Source organism: Rhipicephalus microplus, chromosome 10, assembly GCF_043290135.1.
Source record: "Rhipicephalus microplus isolate Deutch F79 chromosome 10, USDA_Rmic, whole genome shotgun sequence".
NCBI classification, from domain to species: Eukaryota; Metazoa; Arthropoda; class Arachnida; order Ixodida; family Ixodidae; genus Rhipicephalus; species Rhipicephalus microplus.
The window spans coordinates 676,343-702,691 of NC_134709.1; the positions used below are offsets into that span (position 1 = coordinate 676,343).

The 26,349-nt window shown below is 44.3% G+C and overlaps 1 protein-coding gene across 3 annotated transcripts in view; it reads right to left on the reverse strand.

Annotated features, from left to right (window-relative positions):
- LOC119181126 (latrophilin Cirl) overlaps positions 1–26,349 on the reverse strand; it is a 251,259-nt gene that overhangs the window by 54,971 nt on the left and 169,939 nt on the right. For all 3 annotated transcript variants that reach the window (XM_037432309.2, XM_075874840.1, XM_075874841.1), the window contains 4 exons: positions 21,296–21,483; positions 17,679–17,728; positions 12,107–12,218; positions 4,275–4,378 (listed from right to left, as the gene is read on the reverse strand). In XM_037432309.2, coding sequence (XP_037288206.2) covers positions 4,275–4,378; positions 12,107–12,218; positions 17,679–17,728; positions 21,296–21,483 — 454 coding nt within the window. The remainder of the gene's footprint in view (positions 1–4,274; positions 4,379–12,106; positions 12,219–17,678; positions 17,729–21,295; positions 21,484–26,349) is intronic.

Genomic DNA, 26,349 nt, shown 5'->3' on the forward strand with positions numbered 1-26,349 from the left:
GAGTCATGACGCTGTTGCTCAGCCAAGCTGGTAGCTGATACAGCAGAAAGAAAAGTGTCGTCGTCTTCAAGGTCAGTGTTGGCATTTTTGACCGGTGCATGTGAAAGACAGTCGGTGTCAGTGTATTTCCACCCAGATTTGTGGACGATGGTGACATCGAATTCTTGTAGCCGAAGGCTCCATCATGCTAGGTGACCTGAGGGATCTTTGAGATTCGCAAGCCAACAAAGAGAATGGTGGTCGCTAACTACCCTGAATGGGTGGCCATACAAGTATGGGCAGAACTTTGTAATGGCCCAGACAACAGCGAGGCATTCCCTTTCGGTTGCAGAATAGTTTTTCTCCGCTGGGGATAACGTTTTGCTCGCATAAGCGATCACGCGCTCTATGCTATTATGCCACTGAACTAATACCGCTCCTAGTCCAACGTTGCTGGCGTCAGTGTGTAATTCCGTGTCGGCACTTTTATCAAAATGACCCAGTACAGGCGGAGCCTGGAGAAGGTTTTGGAGGGTGCGAACGCATGGCACTGATCAGGACCCCAAACAAACGAGACACCGTCTTTTGTAAGCTTGTTGAGGGGTTCAGCGATATTCAAAAAGTTTTTTACAAAGTCCCTGTAGTACGCGCAGAGCCCCAGAAATCGGCGTAGGTCACGCTTATTTGTGGGCACAGAGAAGGTGGCAACGGCGCGGGTTTTTTCCAAATCTGGGCGGATGCCGGCATAGCTCACAACATGAGCAAGGAACTTCAGTTCTTCGTATTCAAAATGGCATTTCTCGGGTTTGGGAGAAAGCCCCGCTGTTCTAATTGCCCGAAGAACTGCCTGAAGGCATTGGACGTGTTGTTCGAACGTGTCCGCAAAGACCACGACGTCAACAAGGTAAACAAGACATGATTGCCATTTCAGCCCCGTGAGAACTGTATCCATCATTCTTTGGAAAGTAGCTGACGTTAAACATAGACCGAAAGGCAACACTTTAAACTCGCACAGGCCGTCGGGAGTAATAAAAGCCATCTTTTCGCGGTCACGCTCATCCACTGCAATTTTCCAGTAGCCGCTATGCAAATCCATGAAGGAAAAAGCGTTGTGCATACGGTCCAACGGGTCGTCTATCCGGGGTAGAGGATGAACGTCCTTTTTGGTGACCTTGTTCAATTTACGGTAATCAATGCAAAAGCGCATTGTACCATCCTTCTTCTTTACTAACACTACTGGCGAAGCCCAGAGACTGGTCGTCGATGGCTGGATGATGTAGTCCTGAAGGATCTGCTGGACTTGGTCACGTATAACGTATTGTTCTTTTTGCGACACTCTATAGGCATGTTGTCGGATGGGTCTCTCGGTGGGTTTTGTGATGATACGATGCTGAGCAAGTGGCGTCTGTTTAACCTTCGACGTAGTGGCAAAGCAGTCTTGAAATGAGCCGAGTATATGCAAAAGGCTTTCTCGTTGAGCCGAAGGTAGACTCTCATTTACGTCAAGAGTGCTCGCGAAGGCCTCGTCAGGGTGGCCATTCAATGAAAATGAAGCTAATGTAAATGAACTTTCGGCATCGCCAAATTTTTCAACATATCAATAGCAGTGTGTCTCATGAGGTGGCAATATTCGTCGCTGAAGTTCATGACCAGCAGGTGAACGTGCCTGCTGCTAGGCTGAATGACTGCTTGGGCAAGGCTTTGTCGTGAAATAAGCAAAGACAAATTGGCCTCTGCAATTACTGCGTCAGACAAGTCCTCTCCCAATTCTACCTTGACAAAGAGGCTGCTTCGAGGTGGGAGAGTCAGAGAATCGTCGGTAACACGAAGTGCTCTTTTCCGGAATTGTGTACTGTCAGTTGCAGCGCAAAAAGGATCCTCGAACGACACAAGTAATTCACGGAGGTCGATGACGGCGCCGTATTCACGAAGGAAGTCCATTCCTAGAATGACTGGCCGAGAGCACACGCGCAATACGAGGAAAGAGCCTGCAAATGTCGACGTACGTATACGAATGCGTGCCGTGCACATACCGGTAGGCATCACCAGATGGCCCCCTGCCGTGCGCATTGCGGTCCTTGCCATGGTGTGGTAACCTTCCTTAGTTCAGATGCCAGTGCGGCGCTCATTACGGAATAGTCGGCCCCGGTGTCGACGAGGGCGTTGACAGCATGATTGTCGACGAAGACGGCGATTTCGGCAGAAACGATCTTTCTGCTGTCAGAGAACACTGCAGAACCGGAATGGTCCTTGTCTGGTCGTTGCGTCGAATGAGGGTCTTTTACAGTTCGCCGGGCCGCGACTTCACCCCCAGAAGTCGCCGTTCCTAGTTTCCCCTGCGGGGACTTGGTGACCGACTCCTGAAAGGAGCGGAAGACGATGTGGGCAAACTGGGTGACGTAGACCGGCGAGGCGACGGTGATCTCGACTGGTGGTGCTGAACAGTCGAAGGTGTTCGCTGGCCCGTGAGATAGGCTTCGATTTCGCGGGGGCGCTCACCGTAGCGCGGGCATCGAGCTTCAGGATGGAAGCCGCGGAGACCTAGTTGCCGGTATTGACAGTTCCTGTATACGTGACCCGCTTCGCCGCAGTGATAGCAGAGCGGACGGTTATCCGAGGTGCGCCACGTGCTTGCCTTGCTACCACTTTGTCTTGAGGTAGACTGCAGATAGGTGGGTGTGCTCGGGAACCTTGAGCCGTGAGGCGGGCTCGAAGCAGTGGTGTGGAATGACTGCATAGCCTGGTACCTGGGCCGCATAGCAGGATATGTAGCCGGTGGCGCAGGGGATTGCAATGCCGCTGCGTATGTCAGGACTGGCGCCTCGGGAATCGGTGGTGTGATTGGGGTCAGGGGCGTGACGGCCTGCCGGACTTATTGTCTGATTACATCCGCGAGGGCTGGCACAGGTGGATGAGAACCCACTGCCTGAAGCTGTCACAATTCGTCCCGAACGATACTTCGAATGAGGCCTGCGAGAGCATGTGCTGGCTGGGATCTGGAGTTTGTATTGTGACGACCGCTGCTGCAGAGTATGCTCCATCGTGGTCGCCTCAATGATGGACTCAGCGACTGTAATGTGGATTGCGCACGAGTCCAGTGAACAGCTGTTCTTTTACTCTGCGCATCAAATGCCGCACCTTCTTTTCCTCCGGCATAACAGGGCCCGTGCACCTGAAGAGCCGAAGCATGTCCTCGACAAACATAGATACTCGTTCGTTCGGCCGCTGGTTTCTGCAGGATATTGCTTTGGGCTTCTCAGCCCAAAACGAGTATGAGCCACAGTGGCTCATTCATCAATGGTGGCATGGGTCAATATCATAGAATAAATACAATCAAAGTGACTTACGAGCGAGAAAAAACATTAACGCATGAAGGGACGTGAAGTGCAGCTCGCTGCTTGTGAGTTAGCAGCTGATCACTCATCATCGCTGTCACACTTGGAGTGTTCTACGTCCAGTAAAAAATCCTCAACATCACAATGTTTCTTTGAACACGACTGCTGAAAGTAATTTGAGGACTTCTCCTCGCCGAACGACTTCGATGACAGCAACAATGCGTCACTCACCATGCGCAACACCAACACGACATCACTCACCACGTTTATTTGGGCATGGAGAACAATTTGCTCTGACACCCAGCAAGAAGCGAGCCACTGGCAGTATGCTACCATCTACAAACAAATGTAAAAATCAAGCAGCGCAGTGCTGACCAAGGTTTAGTAGAGGAAATCGCGAGCCTGCACAACTTTCTCGTAAGATGAATGTCATGGGATTCATGCACTACAAAAGCACTTACGAATTTGATATAAATGTAAAAAAGGGGAGTTTCAACTGCAAAGGTCAGACGATAACAATTAACTATCCAACGTGGCTGCAGAAAATCTCGCGAAGCTGATATGTGTTCTCTGCAGGTTACAATCGGACGTGTGAGTTGCCACGTATTTTCACGAAAACTTCGTGTCTCGCAGGAATGAAGCAGATTTATTGCATCATGGACGGTTTGGTGTATTCACCGATGCACGAAACAAAGTGAAAAGTGTTCATTTCTTGCTAACGCATTAACACTGAGGCTAGCACAGCTGAACAGAGAAGCGTCTGCCAACTGACCATCCTTGAGAGGACGCTCCTGAATTCTGCTTGGAGGTGTGACAGTCTATGAACATTGCGAATATACAGGGAAAAGTATAAGGGAAGGTGTGACTTGTTTACAAGGTGGGAACATAGCGGCTAATATCAAATTTAGATTTTATGAAGATTACAGTAGGCAGGTTTGTGTAGAAATCCAATGTGCTGACCTGAATAACTGGTACGTAATTATGGTGAGGATGAGGCAGACGATGGAAACAAAACAGCCAGCATAGGTGATCACTTGCAGGGCCACTTGATTTGAGTGTGTCAGCTGTCCAAGAAGAAAAAAAAGATGACAATGGTTAAGGGTGAAATTGATGACAAATAAAAGGAGAGACACTGCTGTTAAATCCCAAGCAAGCCCCTCATGAAAGATAATTTGGCAAGATTTGAAGGGGGTGGCTCTTGCTTGATCATGGATTAAAATTTAAGATGAAGGCAGAAGAGCAGCTAAGAATAATAAATGCACACTCATGCTTCCAATGAAATGCTTTTTGGAATACGCATGCAGTCACTGTTGTCATTTGTCCTTGTCGGGCCAACGAAAACATCCTATAAAACTATAAAAGCCGTGGTAGCAGTGAAGAGGCCGCGGATTTGAAATCTCCTAAAGAAGGTAGGCGGGCACTTGCTCGGGATTTTACGGCTTGTCACTGGGGCAAAAATGCTAACTTGGAAGCGCAGCACAATTCTAGAATGCTGATAATGATTTCCTGCCAGCATTTTGGAATGAGGATACAACTTTATGATGGGACTAGTCGTGCAAACAAAAATAAAAACATGGAGGATGCTTCACCTTCAAGAGCATAACTGCAGCCTCATTTGCATCGCCTTCACAATAGCCAGCCTAGCTTCACAAAAGCTAGTAATGGTAAAGCTAGCGATTGTGAAGGCGATGCAAGTAAGACTCTAGCTAAATGTCGCAGTTGCAAGCCTACCTTGGTAACTTCTAGACTAGCTTATGTGGACACCTCAACTGTATTGCAAGGAAAAGAATGGCTGTGCATCTGTGAATTGGTTATCCCAAGCTAGTATCCTAGAATGCCTCACACAAGTGCACCAGTGGATATAATTCCTCTTTTTACGAGTTGGTGAAGTTCCAACTACATGTGCTTAAGGCAACATGCACACCTGTGCAGCTGCACACGTTATTGATAATAATTATTGTGCCTATGTGATTGGTGGGCATTTGACCCAACCATTTGTTCCCCATTTCGTATGTTTTGACATATAGTGTAATTCTACGCTCCTGTTATGCAATATTACATGTGTTAATGAGATTACTTGCACTACATAACATTTGTGCAGTATTTTTTCTCACACTTTGCGAATAGCGGAATTTCGAGTGCGATGATGGTGATGACGATGCTTGGTGCTTTGTGGCGCAAGTGCCATTTGATGGCAAAAAAAGGACCAGTTCGTGGGACAAGAGATGTGAACAACAATTGTGATTAGTGGCTGTATTAGAGCCTTCAAATTCCTTGCCCTAAGGCGGGTAAAACATAGAAGTAATAAAATTATGACCACGCCGTGGGAAATGTGTGGTGTTAATAGATGACACAAGTTTGTGATAATAAAAACCATGGTGGACATGTATGCCGCTAGCACAAGTTCCTTGATAGTTCACACCCTTGCGTCCAAGAGCAGTGAGGAAAGTGCTTTGTTGAGTGCAGTCACCGCTGCGGAGACCTCTCTGGAGAGGTCGTGCTACGAAATGCCCGGGTATATGGTATGAAAAGTACAAACTTCTCTCAAAAAAGCTAACAACGATTTATGTGTGAAAAGTGGTTCCCTACCGACGGAAATTGCAGGATGAAGTGGTATCTGTTGTTGGTAGGGTAATGGAAAGTGTTGTCTTTTCGGCGTGTCTAATTTTTTACACTGGATTAAAATGTGAAGTATGGTGAGTGCTTCTCCACATCTATCACACAAAGGTGGATCGCCACCAGACAAAAGAAATGAATGTGTTGTGTGTGTATGTTCTGTTCTTAACCTTGTAAGTATTATTTCTGTGCGGCATGATTTTGATACTGGCAGCCAATGACCAAGTTGCGGCTTGATGACATGCAATTTATTACCTGTTTGTGTGTCCCATGTGCTCTGCCAATAGCCCCTGAGCTTTCGTTTTAGAAAAGGTTTCAAGTCGAGTGCAGGAATCGGTATCAATGTATTGGTAGCGGTTTTGTTGGCGGATCCAACTAACTGGTCCACCAGAACGTTGCCTTGTATTTTGCGGTGTCCTGGCACCCAACAGACTACAACATGCTGCTTGGATGAGTAGACCGTGCATATGAGCAAATAAAGCGAGACAAGGACAGGGTTTCTGTGCTTTTTATGAGTTTTCAAAGCTTTTACTACACTGAAAAAATCTGTATGTATTATTGCCTTCTGTAGTTTTACTTTTTTAATGTGTTTAACGGCCGCAAGAATCGCATAGGCTTCGCCGGTGAAAATGCTTTTATCAGAGTGCAGGATGCCAGCTTCCGAGAAGGATGGGCCGACGGCTGCGTACGAGACAAAAGTGTTGGACTTTGAAGCATCCGTAAAGAACTTGGGACATATGTATTTATGTTGTAGTTCTAGAAAGTACGTCTGAATATGTGAAATTGGCGTGTGCTTCATAACCTCTAAGAAAGACATGTCACAGTCTATTGCCTGCCACTGCCATGGTGCAGGCATATTGCGGGAGCCATCAAACGGTGTTTAAGTGGCACACTGGTTTCCTTCGCTAGGCCCCTAATATGGAGTGAGTAGGGCTGTTTCATAGAAGGCCGTTTTTTAAACACAGCAGAACATGACATGTCCTTAATTGTCGTATGTGAAGGGTGTTTCTTGTCAGCGTTCACTTTAAGATAATATTTAAAAGACATGTAACTTCTCGGTAAGTGGAGCGACCATTTGTTCAATTCCCCGTACAGGCTTTGCACGGGGCTAGTGCGAAAAGCACCCGTAGAAAGACGGATGCCTAGATGATGAACAGGGTCAAGCATTTTAAGGGCAATAGGTGTCGCAGACTGATATGCTATTGCCCCATAGTTTAGGCGGATAAGTATGAGGCTTTTATACAAATACATAAACACTTCTTGTCACTTCCCTACGTAGTGCGTGACAACACTTTTAGAACAGACATTGCTTTTATGCACTCGTTTTTAAATAATTCATGTGTGGTATGAAGGTTAGCTTGGTGTCCAAGATTAGGCCTAAGAATTTGTGTTCAGTATTAACAGAAAGACATTGCCCATGCAGTTGAACATCGGGTTCGAAATGAATGCCTCTCTTCCTGGAGAACAAGACACACATACTTTTGTGTGCATTTAGTCAGAACCCGTTTTCTTCTGCCCAAGTGGATACTTTGTTCAAACCAAGCTGAACCTGCCACTCACACATGGCCAGATTACAAGATTTGAAACCAAGCTAAACGTTGTCGATGTATGTACAATAAAACATATTGCAAGGGATGGATCTGCACGGCCCCATCGGCCGCCTTCGACGTCATCTCACGTCTCCTCTTCTCTCGCCGCTACAACCTCAAAGCACAAGGCCTGACCCGCCTCGCTAGAGGTAAAGAAGAAACTGCACATGTGAAGAGTGGGACACCAACGAAGGGGTCATGAAACACTCAAGAAAAGCCCCACTGATTCATTTGTAACAGGAGAGTACACAGGCCATTCGACTGCTGGTCTAAGTCTACGGGAAGCAGGTCAGCGACCGGTCAGAAAGGAAAGAAACCTGAGGGCTTTTCCAAAACTACGAAGGACCGCAACGAGGCTTCGTGCTCTCTTTCTCAGCCTGACCAAACACCGAGAGAAACCCATCACTGTGAACAACATGGAGGTGTTGCAGATACTGAAGGTTCGAATCCTGGAAAAATTGGTTCGGGGTCGCATATCCTGGTTGGGCTGAGATGTTGAACGGAACGAATGCCTACTGCACAAGGGTGTCTAGAAGGGCAATCCGTCTTTGTACTGAGAGACACCGGTTGCGACACCGTCGTGGTTCGGTGCGCACTCGTTCCAATCATCAAGTTTACCGGGGAAATGCGAACCGTCCATTTATTAGATATTTCCTCCCATCGCCTTCCAGAAGTGAGAGTGCAGATAAACTGCCCCTTTTTCAAGGGCATTGTGGTTGCCATATGCATGGAGCAACCACTTTATGATGTTGTGCTAGGTAATATCCCCGGTGTGTGGCCCTCTCTCGTACTGCCTGAAGGCAGAGCCGACTCAAAGAAGTTGACTGCACTCGATTCATGAGAAAGAATCGATGATGGCACGCATGTTGAGGTCAATGCTTAGTATGTATGCTACCGTGACCTGGCTGCTGTGTCATGATCTACTTCACGAAAAGTGGCCCAGTTATTAGTTTCCATCACCAGCCTGTTAGACGTTGATCCCGAAGCATTGGCGACGTTGCAGAAGGATGATCGAAGTCTCTGCGGTTGCTTTGCGGACGTGGGCAAGACCAGAACGACGCGATCTACCACTGCCACCTTTGTCCTCATCAACGACCTTCTCTTCAGGCGTTACAAATCCGCCACAAACAGAGAAGTGGATCAACTCGTTCCGAAGGACCTTCAGGCACCCGTCTTGAAGATCGCACACGAAGGTATCCTTTCCGGACACCAAGGGACAAAGAGAACGGCTGACAAGATTTCCAAATAGTTTTATTGGCCTGGTATGCAAGCTGGTGTCACGCACTACGTAAAGTCATGCGACATTTGCCAGAGGACCTTTCCAAAGCACTTAGTAGGATGGGTACCTCTTGGAAACATGCCAATCATCAATATGCCTTTCCAGCGTGTCGCTATCGACATCATCGGTCCGCTGCCACCTAGATCGGCCAATGGTAATCGATATGCTCTCACAATGGTAGACTTTGCAACGCGTTACCGCGACGCGATTGCCCTGCCCCGTATTGAAACTGAAAGGGTCACTGAAACTGAAAGGGCTTCGAAGATCGAAGGCTACCCAGAAGCAGTACTATGGTCACAAGGCGAAGGCACAGCACCTTTTCGTAGGAGACAAATTGCTCCTTTTACTATTTTCCGATAACAACAAGCTCATCTTGACGTGGAAAGGACTTGTCATCATAACTGAGAAGAGGAGCGACAGTGACTTTGTTATAGACCTTGGTACGCGCCAAAGTACTTTTCATATAAACCTACTCAGAAAGTACGAAGAGAGTGATTTGGGCGACTCACCATCGCCAGCAGAACACCAAGCTGCTACGCTTTCAGCCCGCACGAACACGGTGAAAAGCATGATCCTCCATTTATTGTACTGAAGCGGAAAGAAACATTCCAGGACATGGAAATCGACACGGACCTCACGGTGGAACAAAAATCCGAAGCGATGGAAATGTTACATGCATTTTAAGACATATTCTCAGATGTCCCTGGAAAGACACATCTCATAAAGTGCCAGCCAAGACTTACCACGGAAACGCCGATGCACGTCCGTCAATATCCAGTACATTTTGCAGTCGAAAAAGCTACAAAGCGTGAAGTCCAAGAAATGCTCAAGCAAGGCATCATTGAACTTTCACACTCACCATACCAAGCACCGGTGGTCGTAGTGAAGAAAAGAGATGGCAGCATGCGGTTGTGCATTGATTTCAGGCAATTAAATCAAGTGTCATATTGGACAGTGAGCTGATACCCAGCGGAGACATGATGTTCGTTAAGCTGGGCAAGAGTTGTCACTTCTCTAAGTTCGACTTCACCAAAGGGTATTGGCAAGTGCCCATGCAGTCAGAGAGCAAACATATGACCGCCTTCCAGTCATCATCAGACCTTTATCAGTTTCGATTCATGCCATTCGGCATAAAGATCGCACCAGCTGTTTTCACCCGGCTGATGAGGAATGTAGTACACGGTATCCCCAATATCTACCGCTACTTTGATGACGTCCTAACTGCCACAGAAACATGGGAGGAACATGTTGAAAGAAGGAACTTTTTGTTATTTGTTTGTTCTTTGTTTTTTGTTGTTGTTTTGTTGAAAGAAGAGAACCTTTTGCGGTTAGACAAGTCACAGAGGTGGAAAGGGCAGGAAGAAAATCGACATCATTGATGAATTCGGTGTTGCTTGCAGCTTGCTATCCACAATTGTGGAGAACAAGGCCTCTATTCTTGGTATGCTTGAAAATGGCGAGAGCGCGAGCAAAAAAAAAACGGGACGGCTTTGCTTCCTGCGACCCCGAAGAATGTGTTGAATGCCTGGACAATATTTGCACATTTTTCGGCGAGCACAATGACGACGTGGCAAATGAACCACTTTTAGCAATGCAAGTCAAGAGATATGACATCGCTGTGGGGAAAGGCTCGGCAAAGTAAGCTTATTGACTTTTGGCAATTAAATGTGTTTTTAGTAAATTCCCTGCCTTTCCTGCCACATTCTCGTGCCAACGAAATTCCTGCAGGAGCGAAATTTCTTGCTTTCTTCGCCGATTTTGTTATTGCGGGTTTAAACTGTAGGAGAACTTTTAAATGGCACATTAACTTGACTGAGTTGCCACTTGAAAAACACCGCATCCGCAGTAATGATGTCATCCCCATCGCTTCAAACACGCTTGATCCCACGACCTCAAACAATGAGTGTGCATACAGTCGCCGACGAATTTCTCAGACTCCAATAACCGTCAAGATTCTTGTAGCACTAATCCGTTTTTGCAACCGATTTATCGGATAGATTTATGCCATAAGGTTATATTTTCTTGACTAAATCGCTTTTTTTGAGCCATCTTGTTCTCTCTGAAAGCCGCCATGCTCGATTTTTTATTGGCATAGTCCAGTTTGGCCTCCAGTGATTAGTTGTGCGGCCTACGAGAGTCAAAGCGCGCACAACCTTCCTGTTTTGGCAGCCGTTCTTTTTTGGCTAGCCAAACTGTCTAGAGGACGCAACTTTTTTTTCACTCAGCCATATTATAATCACTAACACGCCGGGAGGTTGTTTTCTTTTCTGTGCGTATGTTTTTTCACTTGTCATTGTGTGCGTGGTCGTGTTGGCACAGTGTCAAGTGTGTTTGAGCTGTCGTGGGTGTCACATGTACTCTGCTGTCGCAGATTCTGAATAGCACTCAATGGCTACGGTGCTTGGCTGCTGACCTGAAACGTGCGGGTTCGATCGTGGCCCCGGCTGTAGTTTTTTTATGGAGGCGAACTGCTGGAGGGTTGCATACTGTGGGTGAAGGGCCAGCTAAAGAAACCCAACACTTTAAATCGTCAAATCCCACCACACAAGCGAGATGTTGCATGCATTTTTTTTTGCGACCAGCATCAAGTTTTGTTTGCTTGGTGCCATGGAACCACCACCTGTGCTGACAGCAATGATCGGTGGCAGTGATGACCAATGCGTTGCCGATGCTACTGTAGCCCAACACAACAAAGCCTGCTCATCCACAAACACGGCTTGAAGCATGGCATTATCGGGGATTTCTTCCAGCTTCTCGAATCCAAATAAACTTCATTTTCATGTCTTGATCATTTTTTCAGGCTGTTAAATTTTTAAAACTATTTTTAAATCCCCGCCAGGTCTACAGAATCGATCCACGACTGTATACACACAAACCTCGATATAACAAACATAAATTTAACTAATTATAATTTACAGCTAAGTAAGTGAAGAATAGTTTTGTCATAGATACACTGTTCCAAATGTATGTTTATAAAGAATTTTTGAATACAGTCGAACCCCTTTAACAGAAATACTGATATATGAAACACTAGTGTGCCTACAGTAAAATACGGGTTTATAAGAAACCGCATACCAGGCACTCCAATTATAAGAGACATCTCATATAGAAGACACGAACTGCAGCCTAAAGCATGGCTCTTATAGAGGGGTTTAACTGTATAACAACGTATCTCTGTGGCAATGCGATTTTGTTATGACGAGGTTTGAGTGTAGCCACTAACTATAAATGCAGATAATGATTGGAATTTACTGCAAACCAAGGAATGTACATACGCACCACTTCGTTCAAAATTATCAAGACAATACCTTGACAGATCTCACGTCCATGAGGACCGCGAAGTTTGTGAGGTGGTCACAAGCACACACAGTGTGAGTCTCATTGGAAGCTTCCACCCAACAGCCATGCTGAGACCAATCCCTGAAAAAAATTATTACAACAGTGCGCTATCAATACAGTTAAACCTATTTATAACGAAATTAATAAATTTCCAAAAAAATCGTTATAAAGAGGTTTTCGTTATATGCAGGTGTGATACGAAAATTAAAAAAATAACGTGCAAATAAACAAAAGGAGGAGTGAAGGCAGATCTAACCCAAACACTGATTTTACAGTAAAAAACAGTTATTATTGCGATAGCAATTGTATGAACACTCGTTTCTGCCGTTGCTGCCATGTTCCAAAGCAAGTATAAATTGATAACGTGCCCCTGCGCATTGTTACTTTCACGAGCGGCTGAAAGCGCGCGAGTGCTGCTGAAGCAGAGATCAAAGGAGTCAGCCTATCAGTATCGCCAGAAAAGTGCATAACATCTCCCGTGTGTTAGAACTGGCGTCGAATGCTCAAACAGAAAGTAGGCCACTTGTTTTGAACGAGCATGAAACAACGTGTGGAGGGAAGGACGGGGGGCGGATCGCTCGAGTAGCAATAATGGACTTATATTATAAGGGCAGTCGCAATAGCTGGCGAGCTTGCTATCTCAGCGAGTATTGGTGCAGTTTCAACGCGAAGGAACTGTGTGAAAAGAAAAGCGCACCTCTCCCTAAAGCGGCCGTATTCACTCACACCAGCATTGTAAGAGTTCCGCAATATCGGATCCAAAAGAGTGGGCTGCCAGCCTTACTTCTTATAACATTACAATTTCTTGCTATCTCGTTCATTGCATTGCAGTCAACGTGTTGTCGTGTTGCCAGAACCACGATCGCAAGATAAAAAACCACGGCCAGCGGTCAAGCCCGAACTAATAAGCTGATCTCGAAAGCTACAAGCCTGCAAACTCGCGGCGCAAGACGGAAGCGCATGACGAGTCGACCTCCGAAGATTTGTTGTCCCCGTAGTCTCAGAGTTTTCATCAACACTTAATCTGACATCCTCTCAGTGGTGACCACACTGTTGTCCAAAATTAGGACAAGTCACACTTTCGCCACAAGGGCAAAGCAATGAATATGATAGCAACAACTTGGAATGTGATGAGAACGGCAAGCAGATCGAAACGTGCAGCGCCCTGTTAACGCGCAAAAGACGCACGAAAACAACATACACAGGACGAGAGCGAGCTAGCAATGTTTACCGCTCCACACTTAATGCGCTGTTTAAACAAACACTAGGCACAAAACGTAATGACAGGTACACATATGAGTGCGAACTAACAAGTGCCGTAGTTGTTACTTCGCTGTGTTTGAAAAGCACACTTTTTTCGCAAACCGCGCCTCTCTAGCCAACGAAGTGATCTTTAGTTGCGCCCGGCAACTAAACGCAATCGTTCTGGTCAAAGTTGAAGGCGCGCGATTCTCTCCACCCAAGGTTAAGCACACGCACACAAGAATGTAAACACCCCCCCCCCCCCCCTCCCTCCTTCGCAGGGCGAAGTAAGCGTGGGAGACAAGCATGTGTCGGCGCATCCTGACGAGCTGGGCGCCGAGCGCGGGTGGCTTTTTTTTTCTTGAGTATATATATATATATATATATAAATACATATACATATACAATGAATGACAGCAGAGGCGACGGCAAAAAAGCAGACGAAAGTGTCCATATAATTTCTATTGCAATACAAAAAAAAGCAAAGCTGAACGTCGTCGGGGGCTACACCATGTACGCAGTGAAACTTTGCACACGCACAAGTGTGAAAAACGAAGAGCGAACGACATAGACAGACACAGATACGACAGAAAACTATTCAGTAAAGTGCCCTCCATATGCAGCACAGCCCCACATATGTGATGCTAAATAAAATCGTGGCACTGCAAAAGTAGTTTTTTTTTTTTCTGATTTCGGTTTGGAGGAGGAAGGGGCCACACATGCGCATGCGGATGTGGCGGCGAGAACGGTGGCAACACCGGTTCGTGGGGAGCAGGCCCACTTGTCTGCCCTTGCTCCCACCTAGTGCGCAGTGTGCGCCACTGCCGCTTCGCGCTTTGTTGGCGGGGCAGCCGCGGAAGATGCATGCACGAACCAAAATGCGAAGGAAAATTTCTAGGTTGTCTGTGGGGAAAATTTGTTCTATCAAGGTTGTCTCGCACTGTTAGTTTGTTACATAGAGGTTACAAATACATGTGCTTCTATCAAGCAACGACGGGAATAGAAAAACTTCGTTATATGGAGAAATTCATTATATTGAGGTTCGTTATAAGCAGGTTTAACTGTACATGCATACAATATAGAATGCTGGGCTGCTAAGTATCGAAAACACGTTTTTAGGCTGTCAAAAAACTATGAGTGTAATAACATTGTAATATAGAAATACAGTATTTAATTTGACAGTCATGCTTTAGTTTTTCTTTATACTCAGTGACAATTTTTCTTGCATTGGAGTGAAGGCTATGGAGGTGGTGCTTACGCATGTTCGCATTGCTCTGCAAGTAGTAGGCAGCTCGCGGCTGACTGCAGTTCTCTTTACTCACATCATTAACCTGCTTAAAAAACATTCACACAAAAAAATGCGAATGGGGAAGACATTTCCATGGTTTAGTGTTCAATTAGGCAGCATCATAATACGAGCATATTTTTTTTAGAACTAAACAGTGCATTAGTGGCCACACTGACGCACAATGACATGATGCCCCGCCACAATGATCTAGTGGCTAACATACTCGGCAGCTGACCTGCCGGTCGCGGGATCGAATCCCGGCTGTGGCGGCTGTGGCGGCTGTGGCGGCTGTATTTCTAATGGAGGCGAGAATGCTGTAGGCCCGTGTGCTCAGATATGGGTGCACGTCAAAGAATACCAGGTGGTCGAAATGTCCGGAGCCCTCTACTACAGCGTCTCTCATAATCATATGGTGGTCTTGGGATATTAAACCCCACATATCAATCAATCAGGTCAACTACGTCATGGGCGCCATGTTTACCTTGAAAAATGAACATGCTGGAAAGGTGGAGCCACGTAAAAAATGGAAAGAAAAAGAATGCATTATTACAAAGCCTACAATAGTAGTATTTCACCTATGACTTCCCACAGCTGCATGAGTCACATAATAAATAAAGCAGCATTTATTTCACCAAGACAAATGAAATAATTATTGGTAAGGATTATATCTTGGCACAATAGCAGGCATGCACTTCGGTTAGCAACTTCCAAAGTGCTGTGAAGAAAAGTTGTCACTTAGTGTGCGCACCATGGTGCATGTAAACTTGGTGTGAGAATGTAGATGCGGCCCCTGACCAAGTCAAGGTGAAAAAACACAGGGACGTTTGAGAACCCATACGGGTTCCTTGTTCACACTGAGCGTGAACCCATATGGGTCCCAAAACGTGTCTGATTTTTCCCCTTGGCTTGGTTAGTGCAATAATGCAAACATTATCTACATGATTGAATCTTCGTATTGTCATAAAAAAGTACATTAGAGAAACAGGACAGCCTGCTAATGTTCGATTAGCTAGCTGCCCATTGTGTGGACATGCCAAAGAAATTGCTCAAAGCAGTGGCACGGCATTTTAATGCAGCAGGACGCAGCTTTGATGATCTCGAATTCTACATACTTCAGTCAAACATCCGGTCTACAAGAGACAGCAAATGAAGTAATACCTCTTTAACTCAAACTCACATATCTCGAAAAATTAGCTAAGTTGAAATTTTCTGCGCCACCAAATATTTTTTTATACGTCCCATGTATATTTTTTCTTTTATCTCAAAAGTACTTTTGGGTCGGATTGTGGATAACTCGAAATTTTGACTGGCAGAGGAACAAAAATTCCACTGCCAGACCATTTCACAAGATTTGTGTGATGCTGCCACGCCTGAAGTTCGTCAATTTTTTTTTCTTATTTAGCCGCGCCTGCCACAACGTCGATGCTTTCCTCGAACGCGAGGTCTCAGCCCAGTGACATATCAACATGTCAAGCAAACCCGTGCCACATCACGTGACACATGCGCTGAGCAGGGAGGCCTTCTACCCCCGCTCGGCGTAGTTTGTCTCATTCACTTAGTGCAGTGCACACGATTTTCCCTGAGGTGTGATTTCTGTTCACCTGTGCAAACTACATGGTACGAATTCTTTACCGACAGTGAGCGTAGTGCTCGTGATTTTCCCCGAGCTGTGATTTCCGTTCCTCTGCGAAAACTGAGTGGTACGAAGTTTTTGCTGACTATGAGGAGCGGCAACTTAGGATGAGTGCGGCAAGCATGGCATCAAAGCTAACGCTAGAAAAACATGTTGCCCTAATTAAGGAAGCGGAAAAAGGAGGCCAAACGAAATTGCGCAAGAATTCAGCATCCCTTTGTCTATGCTTTTATTGGTGCTGAAAAACAAGCAGAAAGTGCTGAATGAATTTCAGTAGAGCTTCTCCAGCCAGCGAAAGTGGGTTAGAGGTCAAAGTTCACAAACGTTGAAGCAGCGTTGATGGTGTGCCTTTGAAATAAGCTCGAGTGCAACAGCAGAGAAGATTGTCAGATGTGAAGCGTCAAGGATCAGATGAGCATTAGGCAGTTTTTCTTTGCTAAATAAAATGGCAGTGGGACAAAACCGAGCCGGTTAATGTCTCTTGTATATTATTTTTTTCTCTTTTAAACCTTCACAAGAAGAAAGATTAGAAACTGCAGCTGAAGAGTTGGTAAGTACTAGTAGGAATTTTTGTGAAAAGTGCTCATTTTTCCCAACGAATAGCACAACTTTGCTCATCTAGAAAAATCCGTTTATCTCCAAATTTTCCTGGTTTTTACGACTTCGATGTGACGAGGTATTATTGTATACAGAGTCATACCTTATTCACAAGTTCAATACGCTCCAACTAGTAAGCATAAACACTTTCTAAAGGGGCTCTTGAATCTATTCGGTATGGTACATACACAATGAAAAGAAAGGCGAGTTAAGCTCAGCGTCTAGGACTTTCAAACCTATCATTGTTAACTTCTGACAACCCTGATAGAGCGAAACATATACATCCTCACCTTTCCACCACGTCTTTCTTTTCATTTTATTCATAGAACACTGGTTTCCTCTTCACTCACACAATTCATCACTGACCCCTCCCACACCCAAGTATCCAACGTTGCCCTCACCCTTCCTTTGTTAGGATGGAGATGGTACAAAGCATAGACAAGCTAGCGCTAAAGAAATCAGTTCTGTTCTAGTTTTGAAGAAAACAAGACCGCTTGTTGGAATGTTGATCTTACAGATTTTTTCATCGCAAGCTTTCATCTTTCTCTCCCTGCTGTTTTTTGGATTTCACATTATGGCATTATTGTTGTTGCAACAGACTGTTGAGTGCCTTGAAATAATGTATAAATCTGACACATTTACAGACAGTTCTTTAGAGTTAGCATCTGAAAGGGTTAAACAATTGAACCTCTGAAAAATATTGGCATGTTCAAAGCTAAGAGATATTTTGCGAGATCATAGAAACACTACCACACAATGGAAACTGAGATGGGCAATGTACCTTTTGCTGAAGTCCCAGAAAACACACTGGGGATCGCTGACATTTTCCTCCTAGAATTAAAAGGCAAATATGTCAGACGAGACAAGCAGCTCTGCATTATGGGAGCAAGCATGCCCATTTTATTATCATTATAATTGCAATACTTTCCACATACTGCTGACTGCAACATCACCTTTGGTACACTAGGAAGGCCTGTTAAGTAAAATATGAACCCTCACACAGGAAGGCATGAAAGAAAGCAGTACTCTTGTCAAATAAACAGAAAATTTGGCAGCAATGACAGATTCAGGAGTATGAATTAATTAATTATTCACCATACTCTCAAGGTATTTTACACAGGGGAGGAGCAAAATAAACTCAAAAACTTAGAGGATGCATCACTGCGACTCTATTGTAGTAGTAGTAGTAGTAGTAGTAGTAGTAGTAGTAGTAGTAGTAGTAGTAGTAGTAGTATTTTTATTTACAGCAAGCCGGATACAGAGCTCACTGCAGGGGCAAAGGGCTAAAGGCGAACAGCCTGACAAAGGCCCTTGTCCCTCCGCAGTCCGTGACAGTGCAAAGCTTAGACATCAGCACTGACAAACAATATATATATTCAATACATTGGTTTCAAGCAACCTGAAATTGTAAACACAAAATTCAAACATAAATAGCATAAGAAGTTTACATAACACATTTTAAGAATTAGAGGTCACTCTCGTTAAAATTCACAACTAAACAATATCAATGAAACAACTCAAAAACAGACACAAAATGCATGCGGATACAATGAATTCCGCTGTATACACTCGTATAATAGACATAGAAGTTTATGAACAATTTAAGCATTTGCAGAGGCATGAGACTCCATTACGTAGTTTCGATAGTGTAGACCGGTGGTTATGAATAAGTTCTTTATTTGTTTCTTGAAAGTCGCACTACTAGCCCTGAAGTTCAATTGATCTGCATGGGTATTTAAAACTTGAGGTACCTGGTAAGCAATACTTTGTTTTCCATACTTGGTTCTTGTTCTAGGAGCTCGTTTCTTTTGTTCTCGCAGACTGTAGTGTGGTCTTTCGGTGCAACTTTCTTCATATAGCTTAGTTTTTTGTATTAACTGAAGTAATTTAAAATGATATAATTGATCAATTCTGAGTATGGAATGTTTAATGAATAGTGGAGCAGTGCGCAAGTCTTGTAGATTCCCCCTGTAATTTTCAAAGCAGCGCAATATTTTCTTTTGTATAGTTATTAACTTATGGTAATTCCCTTGTGATGTCGTTCCCCAGACTAACATCCCATAACTCACTTTAGAATGGAAGAGTGCATAGTACATACTTATTTTTAACCTCAATGGGATTAAGTGCATTGTTCTAAAAAAACAACCAACTATTCGCGCTAATGCGGTGATCAGATGATTTACATGTGTGTTCCAGTTTAATTCCTCCTGAAACCATACACCAAGAAACTTTGGTTCCCTAACATGTGCGATGCAATTTCCTTCGAATTTTACAGCTATGTTACTAATAGGTTTGTTTATAGGTCGGAATATCATATAGGTTGTTTTTTTTGCATTCAAGCGCAGTCCATTTTGCCTTAACCAATTTGAAAGATTACTTAGATAATTATTTACACTGACCTCAAGTGATATTAGATTGTCTGATGAAAAGAAAGCATTCGTATCGTCAGCGTACATTAAAAGTTCAGGAGAATGAGGTATATCGACAATATCATTTATATAGGCAAGGAACAGTAATGGCCCCAGTATAGACCCTTGGGGGACTCCTTGGTTCAACTTTATCTTTGCAGAAATAGTGTTATTCAGTTTTACATATTGATAACGATCTTCTAGGTAACTCTTAAACAGTTGCAGTGCAACTCCACGCACCCCATAACTTGATAATTTATGAATCAATGATTTGAATTGTATGAAGTCAAATGCCTTTTGAAGATCGAGGAAGAGCCCAAGAGTATATTTTTTGTTTTCCATATTTTCGATTATCTTATCTTTGATATACAGTAGAGCTTGTTCTGTTGATTTATTTTTTGAAAACCATACTGACTTTTTGTTATCATTTGGTGCTTATCAAAAAAGGATGCAAGTCTATCATAAATAACCCCTTCAAATATTTTTGATATTGTTGGAAGCACGGATATAGGTCTATAGTTCGCTAAAGTATTGATATCACCACCTTTATGTACTGCAGTGACTTTTGCTACTTTTAGCTGCTCTGGAAATACACCGTTAGTGAGGGTGAGGTTGATAACATAGGCCAAGACATTAGATATCAATGGTGACACCATTTTTAACTCAATAGAACCTATCTCATCAATCCCTGATGCAACATTGTTTTTAACTTTTCTGATTAATCTTTCTGCTTCAACCGGATCTGTGGGTGCGAGAAAAATAGAATACGGCAAAGGAGACTTATCAGGAGTTGGAGCATTATCTCGCTTTTCATCCGTTAAAATAAAGGAACCCGCATTTATGAAATGTTCATTCATGACATTGGCCAACCTTTCACCACTGTACGTTTAGATGAATGCCTCTCAAGTTTATTTATAGTAAAATGCGGTGGGCTCACAAAAAACCTGGAACAGACTGACCTGCATTTTGTCAATGCGGCCAAATTGCGCACACAAATTTCGATTTCCGAGAAATTTTTATGGCAACCGTACAAACAGAAGAAACGGTTGAGTCTCCCAGACAATGCGGGAGACTTGGCAGGTATGTGAGATGATGATAACACCAATACATATTGTTCTCTCCTGGTGGCGGAATATCGAACAATGCCATTTTTATGGCCTTCGTGACTAGCTACGGCGATGCGCCGTAACCAATTGTGGAGGCTACGCTATTTTACTAATTGTATTTTTCTATCGGAAATTGGAAATTATATATTTTACGTTAAATTTCAGGCAAGATTCACAAAATCGTAAGTGCGGTCGAAATTTGTGCGTTTTATGGGGAAAACGGAAGAGTTGGCAGGCATGCTAACGTCCGATTCTTTTTTGTCGGTTATTGTTCCCTTCTTACGCTTTTTTACTGGATAATGATTCACTTGTTGTTGAATACTCATTGTATTGTTTTTTAGTGACTGTATGCTTTATTATTCGCAATCAGTAAGTTAGATTTTACTGATTGATTATTCTGTTGATGTTTATGTACTTCCTTATTATTTTTGTAACAAGACAACATTTTGTAACTAATCTAACTGTTCATTGCACTGTAACCACTCCTGCCTTGGTGACCAGGGGGTTACTCGCAGTATTGAGTATATAAAAAACAAAACAAAATTAGAGTTTTCAGAGTGCACTCGATGAATCTAAAACTGATTGGTCAACTCTCTTTGCTGTACAATGGTGTAATGATAACATCCTAGCCAAAACCATATGGAAATTAATAGCAGTAATGTGCCATCTGAGAGTTGAAAAATGGTGAGTCATGCATTCCTAAAGAGAACAAAGTGAAGAATAACTCGCTCTTTTCTTTTTCTCGTGGCTTCAGCAAGAAGAATAACTAAATTCTCTAAAGAACATGTGACTTGTACGCAATTCTAGAACTCTGTGCAAGCATGCTATGCTGTTGAAGGGTACGTCAATGTGCCTGCATCCATAAATTCTATGTCATGCCTTACCTGGCTATGCCTGAGTGTAATGAGAACTGGCTGAGTAAGACCGAGAACTCTGCGTCTCCCCAGAGCAGCCGCCACCACTCTGGAGTTGACCAGGCGCACTGTGTTGTTTGACACGGCTTCTGTCAGATTGGAAGCCAAAAGAATGGATTCCATTTGGCGGTACGAGAAGAAGGCCACCTTCACCACACCTGCAGAGAACAATGTCCTCTAAGTGGCACAATGTGAAAACATAATCAGCCAAGGTCAAACAATCAATCAATTTTACTTCCTTTCAATAGAAGGAGTATGAGACTTTTTAGTCCCGTGCTCTGAACTTGACTTCGATTGTAGTTAGCTCTTGTTGGGAAGTCTAGCGGATTATTGTGTATATGCTTCTTTTTTATGCGAATTTTGTGTGTTGACATTTTGCTGCTTCGTCAGATAAATATATGTGTTTGCTGTGCCACCTCCGATTCCCATCTCGTTCTCAACACCACCCCCTGCCAGTGCGCCTGAGATAATCATGACATCATTATTTTGCAGAAAGCAGAAATTAATCAGCAAATAGAACTGCAAGAGCTGTTTACCTGGAATTAATCAATTTTTAAGTATGACGTGTAAATGCTGAGTAGAAGTAGTGCTTAATATCCTTGAAGAAAATAAACACAGAAGGTCTGGCATTCGCAAATGTCATTTCATTTTTTCCACTGCTTTCATTGGCAGAGGAAGACTATTGGGTTTTGGTAGGCTTGTGTAAATAGTAAATTTTAGGTTCGAATCAACTTCGGAGGGAATAGTGATCTAGTAGAATAATTTCAGAGCTTATTCTAATGGTAGACATCACATATAACAAGAAACTGAACCTATTTGTTTTTTAAGTTGAAACAATGCATGTACTATCCGCGTCCAATGAAACCTGAACAGCGGCAAGTCTTCGCGATGGTATAGTGCACGCCGTCCAGTTGTCGCCGTAGACAGGCACGTGCATCCTGTTCTGCAGATCTATGCACATAAGTGTCCCTAGCCAAAATCACCTATAGAAAAACCAATAGCCTATCGGATTATTGAACGTATTGGTCTATTGGTGTTCTATGGGTCTATAGGTGGCATTGTGGTCCATTAGACCTCTATTTGTCTATTGATGTAGTTGTCTATTGGTGCTCTATTAGCCTATTGCATTAATCCTGTATATGTCTACTGGCATTCTATTTGTCTATTAGTGCTGTATTTATGTATTGGAACTCTGTCGCAGCCAATTTCTCAGTTGAGAACTCTTGGCTTTAGAATAAAAATAATGGGCATTTGAGGACTTCAATATAGTAGTGCCTCTATAAAACGAAATAGATCCATTCGAAGTGAGGCCTGTGTTATATTTATAATTAGTAGCAGATAATTTCATCAAAACGGCAATCTTCCCCAAAACAAGCTTTCCAAGCATGCTGTTTTTCCTTGTCAAATGCACCACTTCGCCAGCTAGTGCCTGAAAAGAAATACAGATATAAAATACCAGGAAAAAGGGGGAAACATTTTTATAAGTGCTACTGAAAAAAATGACACATTAAAAAATGTAGAGCCACTATAATAGAAATTCAGGGGAGCTCGCAGCAGGTAACAGCTTCACACAGTGTGAATGGATATTTTGTAACATCTGTGCAGCAGATTTGATTATGCTTGTGTCCAAGAAACAAAACCTTCATCACATAGGTGGTCTTTGGATACTTGCGGGCAAGGTGAAACGGCACTAGCACATTATCTTACCCAGCGTCTGGGCTTCGGGAGTCACCCAAAAAGCTTCCCTAAATAAGCACTTCTCTACTGCAACCACGTCTGCTAAACAATGGGTTCAGTGAGCATGAATGCTAAATTAATTATGGGAGAGCCACGCAGGATTCTTGTTGGCAATATGCTTAGCTTCTTCCCTATCCCCGAAGTGTACTGTAATGATTGAACGAAGACATTACATATTTTAGTCTCTTTGAATTACCACGAAAATAATGCGCTAGTCAATAACGTGCATTTATGCCAGAGTATGTATATGTGAACAGCCCACAGAATGTTTATAGGTGTTGTACTGTAGAGCGGAAACACCACTGGAACACATGAAGCAGTCAAATACTTTTAACGAGGATGCGCTTTGATGGCTGGCAAATACACGAATAAGAAACACAAGGAAAGCAACTTCTACTGACTAACAAATATGCCCCGCCACGGTGGTCTAGTGGCTAAGGTGCTCGGCTGCTGACCCGCAGGTCGCGGGATCAAATCCCGGCTGTGGCGGCTGCATTTCCGATGGAGGCGGAAATGTTGTAGGCCTGTTTACTCAGATTTGGGTGCACGTTAAAGAACCCCAGGTGGTCAAAATTTCTGGAGCCCTCCACTATGGCGTCTCTCATAATCAAATAGTGGTTTTGGGACGTTAAACCCCACAAATCAATCAATCAATGACTAACAAATATATAAAACAGTTCACTTACCTAACAGCCACAGGGTATGTGCTTGGAAGAAATCACTTAGGTGGACATTGTGTCAGCACATGTACCATTTATTGCTGTTTAAGTCCGAGATGCTGCTTCTAGCACTGTAACTCCTTTGCTGTTGATAACTAATGTAGCATTGTCGCCACGATTCCATATGTGACAATTTAACTTTAAAACACCTTTAAATCTATACAAACACAGAGCACGATCACGCTGCCCAACACACTTGGCCGAAAACAGCTGAGGCTGGGGCTGGCTGTAGTCGGCTCGCATGCACGCCTGCTGGCTTAAGCACTTGTGTTGTGGTCATGCCACAAAAACAAGAGTTTGTTTTCTCACTTTTTATTGCAATATTTTTCTCTCGTCAAATATACTGAGCTACAGACACATCAAAAGATTATAAAAAGCATAGCAAACTGAATTGTCGGTGGCACAAATAAAAAGAAAATGCAAGACATACAGCGTCTTCTAGCGACATCATAGTCTATTTTTTTTTCCTTAAGCCTGTATCGCACTGAAGCCTCTTCCAAATGCTATACCTTTCCCTTTCAATTTGTACTGCGGTCTGAATAATAATTTCTATGCAACTATCTCACGCACCGGTGACATCAATTTCTCTTACCAGAGGGGGCATGAACTTGCAGGCCGCGGCAGCGAATGTGAACACATCGATGTTCACTTTTAAAGTGCTCGAACGAGCTCACCTACGTACGTACTACATACAGGGGCAACGGAAAGATAAACGAACAGCGCTGTTTGCATTTGTCTTCACCGTGCACTTAGCTTGGTCATGCTAGTCTCGTTATTATGCATCATGAATGACTTGTCTTTTTATTACCACCAAGGCTACAGGTGTCTAGAAGTAATGCGACCAGCGGAGCAGGGAAACGTATCGATCACCTTTTCTTTTTCTTTTTTATTTGAAAAACCGTTTTCACTCACCAGCTGAAATGGACAATGTATGGATTATAGGTATGGACATTCAAGCAGGCCGTGATAATTTCTACCATACACTTTTGAATTCGGTGATTTCGTTGATAGTAGTTGATTTCCCACCCCTTTTCCACTTTGAAGGAAAGCAGTACACTGCTGCCTCTACACGAACACCATGACCCTCTGCTGAAACATTAACTGCAGTCATGTTCTTTTTTCAACCCTATGATAACTTTCCTTTCTAAACACCTATTTTGTGGGCTTAATAATATAGCCCACAAAGATTATAATCATAATCTTGAGAGTGAAATGAAATTACTCAAATTTACTATGTAGTGACGTGCCCGGGTAGCGCGGACGCCGCTAGCCGAGCCAAAAGTGGGCGTGAAGCCCGCGAATAATGACCCGACAACGCGTCGTTCACAAACAGTAAAAAGCCCCGTTTAATGCCCAACGATGCCTTTTATACAGAGTGGGGGCGCCACCTCCCAGTTGCTAGAAGCAACAGGTGGCGTCCTCTACATCCCTCCTTCCGGAGCTCTCAAACACAAGTGTTCCAAAAGAGCACCACCAAGCAGTCTCACAAATTCAATCTCCGAGGTGGCACCACGCGCCGGCCGTATCGTGTGTAATGGTGACCTGGCGATCCTGCAGCAGGTGCAGGAGCTGGAGTGTCCGATGCGTTACCCGTTGCTGCCCGCTGTGGTCCGGGAAACGGCGCCGATGTCGGGGCCGCAGGGTTGGGGATTCCCGTCTCATCTGAGGGGGCCGACTGAGGATTGCTGCAGGGGACAAGGTGTCTGCGGTTTCTCACTAGTATGCCACTGGGCGTCTGGACGATGTACGAGCGGGGTCTCTGAGCCGGGCTTAGGACCGTCGCCCTTGCCCACGTGTCACGCACCCAGACTTCCTCCCCATCGTCGAGAGCACGAAGGTCATGCGCTGCGTGTCGGTTATTGCAGTCTCTCTGTTGTCTTCGTCTCTGGGCGGCATCTCTGTCATTGAATTCTTTCACCTGGGGCCAATCTGGAACAAGGCTTTGAGCCGTGGCTGGCACACGAGTTCGCAGAGAGCGTCCCATGAGCAGTTGGGCCGGGCTGTAGCCAGACACACCGGGAGTGTTACGGTATGCTAGCAGAGCCAGAAACGGGTCTGTGGCCTTCAGAAACAACTCCTTGATCGTGCGAACCATGCGCTCTGCTTCGCCGTTCGACTGCGGGTAGCGTGGACTGCTCGTGACATGCGTGAAACCGTATGTCTTCCCAAAGTCCTCAAAAGCTTTGCAGGAAAACTGTGGCCCATTGTCGCTGACAACAGTCACCGGGATGCCGTGTCGGGCAAATGTGCTCTTGATCGCAGAAATAACGGCTCCCGCAGAAGTGGACCGGAGTGTGAGGACCTCAGGGTACTGAGAACGGTAGTCGACAACCACCAGGAACTCTTTATTAGCAAAATGAAATAAGTCAATAGCCACCCTTTCCCACGGAGCTGATGGTATCTCGGTCGCAATCATGAGCTCACAGCGTTGAACGCGTATAGAAGCACATGCTGGGCAGTTCTCTACGGCTGCTTTAACTTGGCTGTTGAGACCGGGCCACCACACAGAGCATCGGGCCACCGCCAAGCACCGATTGACGCCTTGGTGACCATCATGCAGCAGGTTCA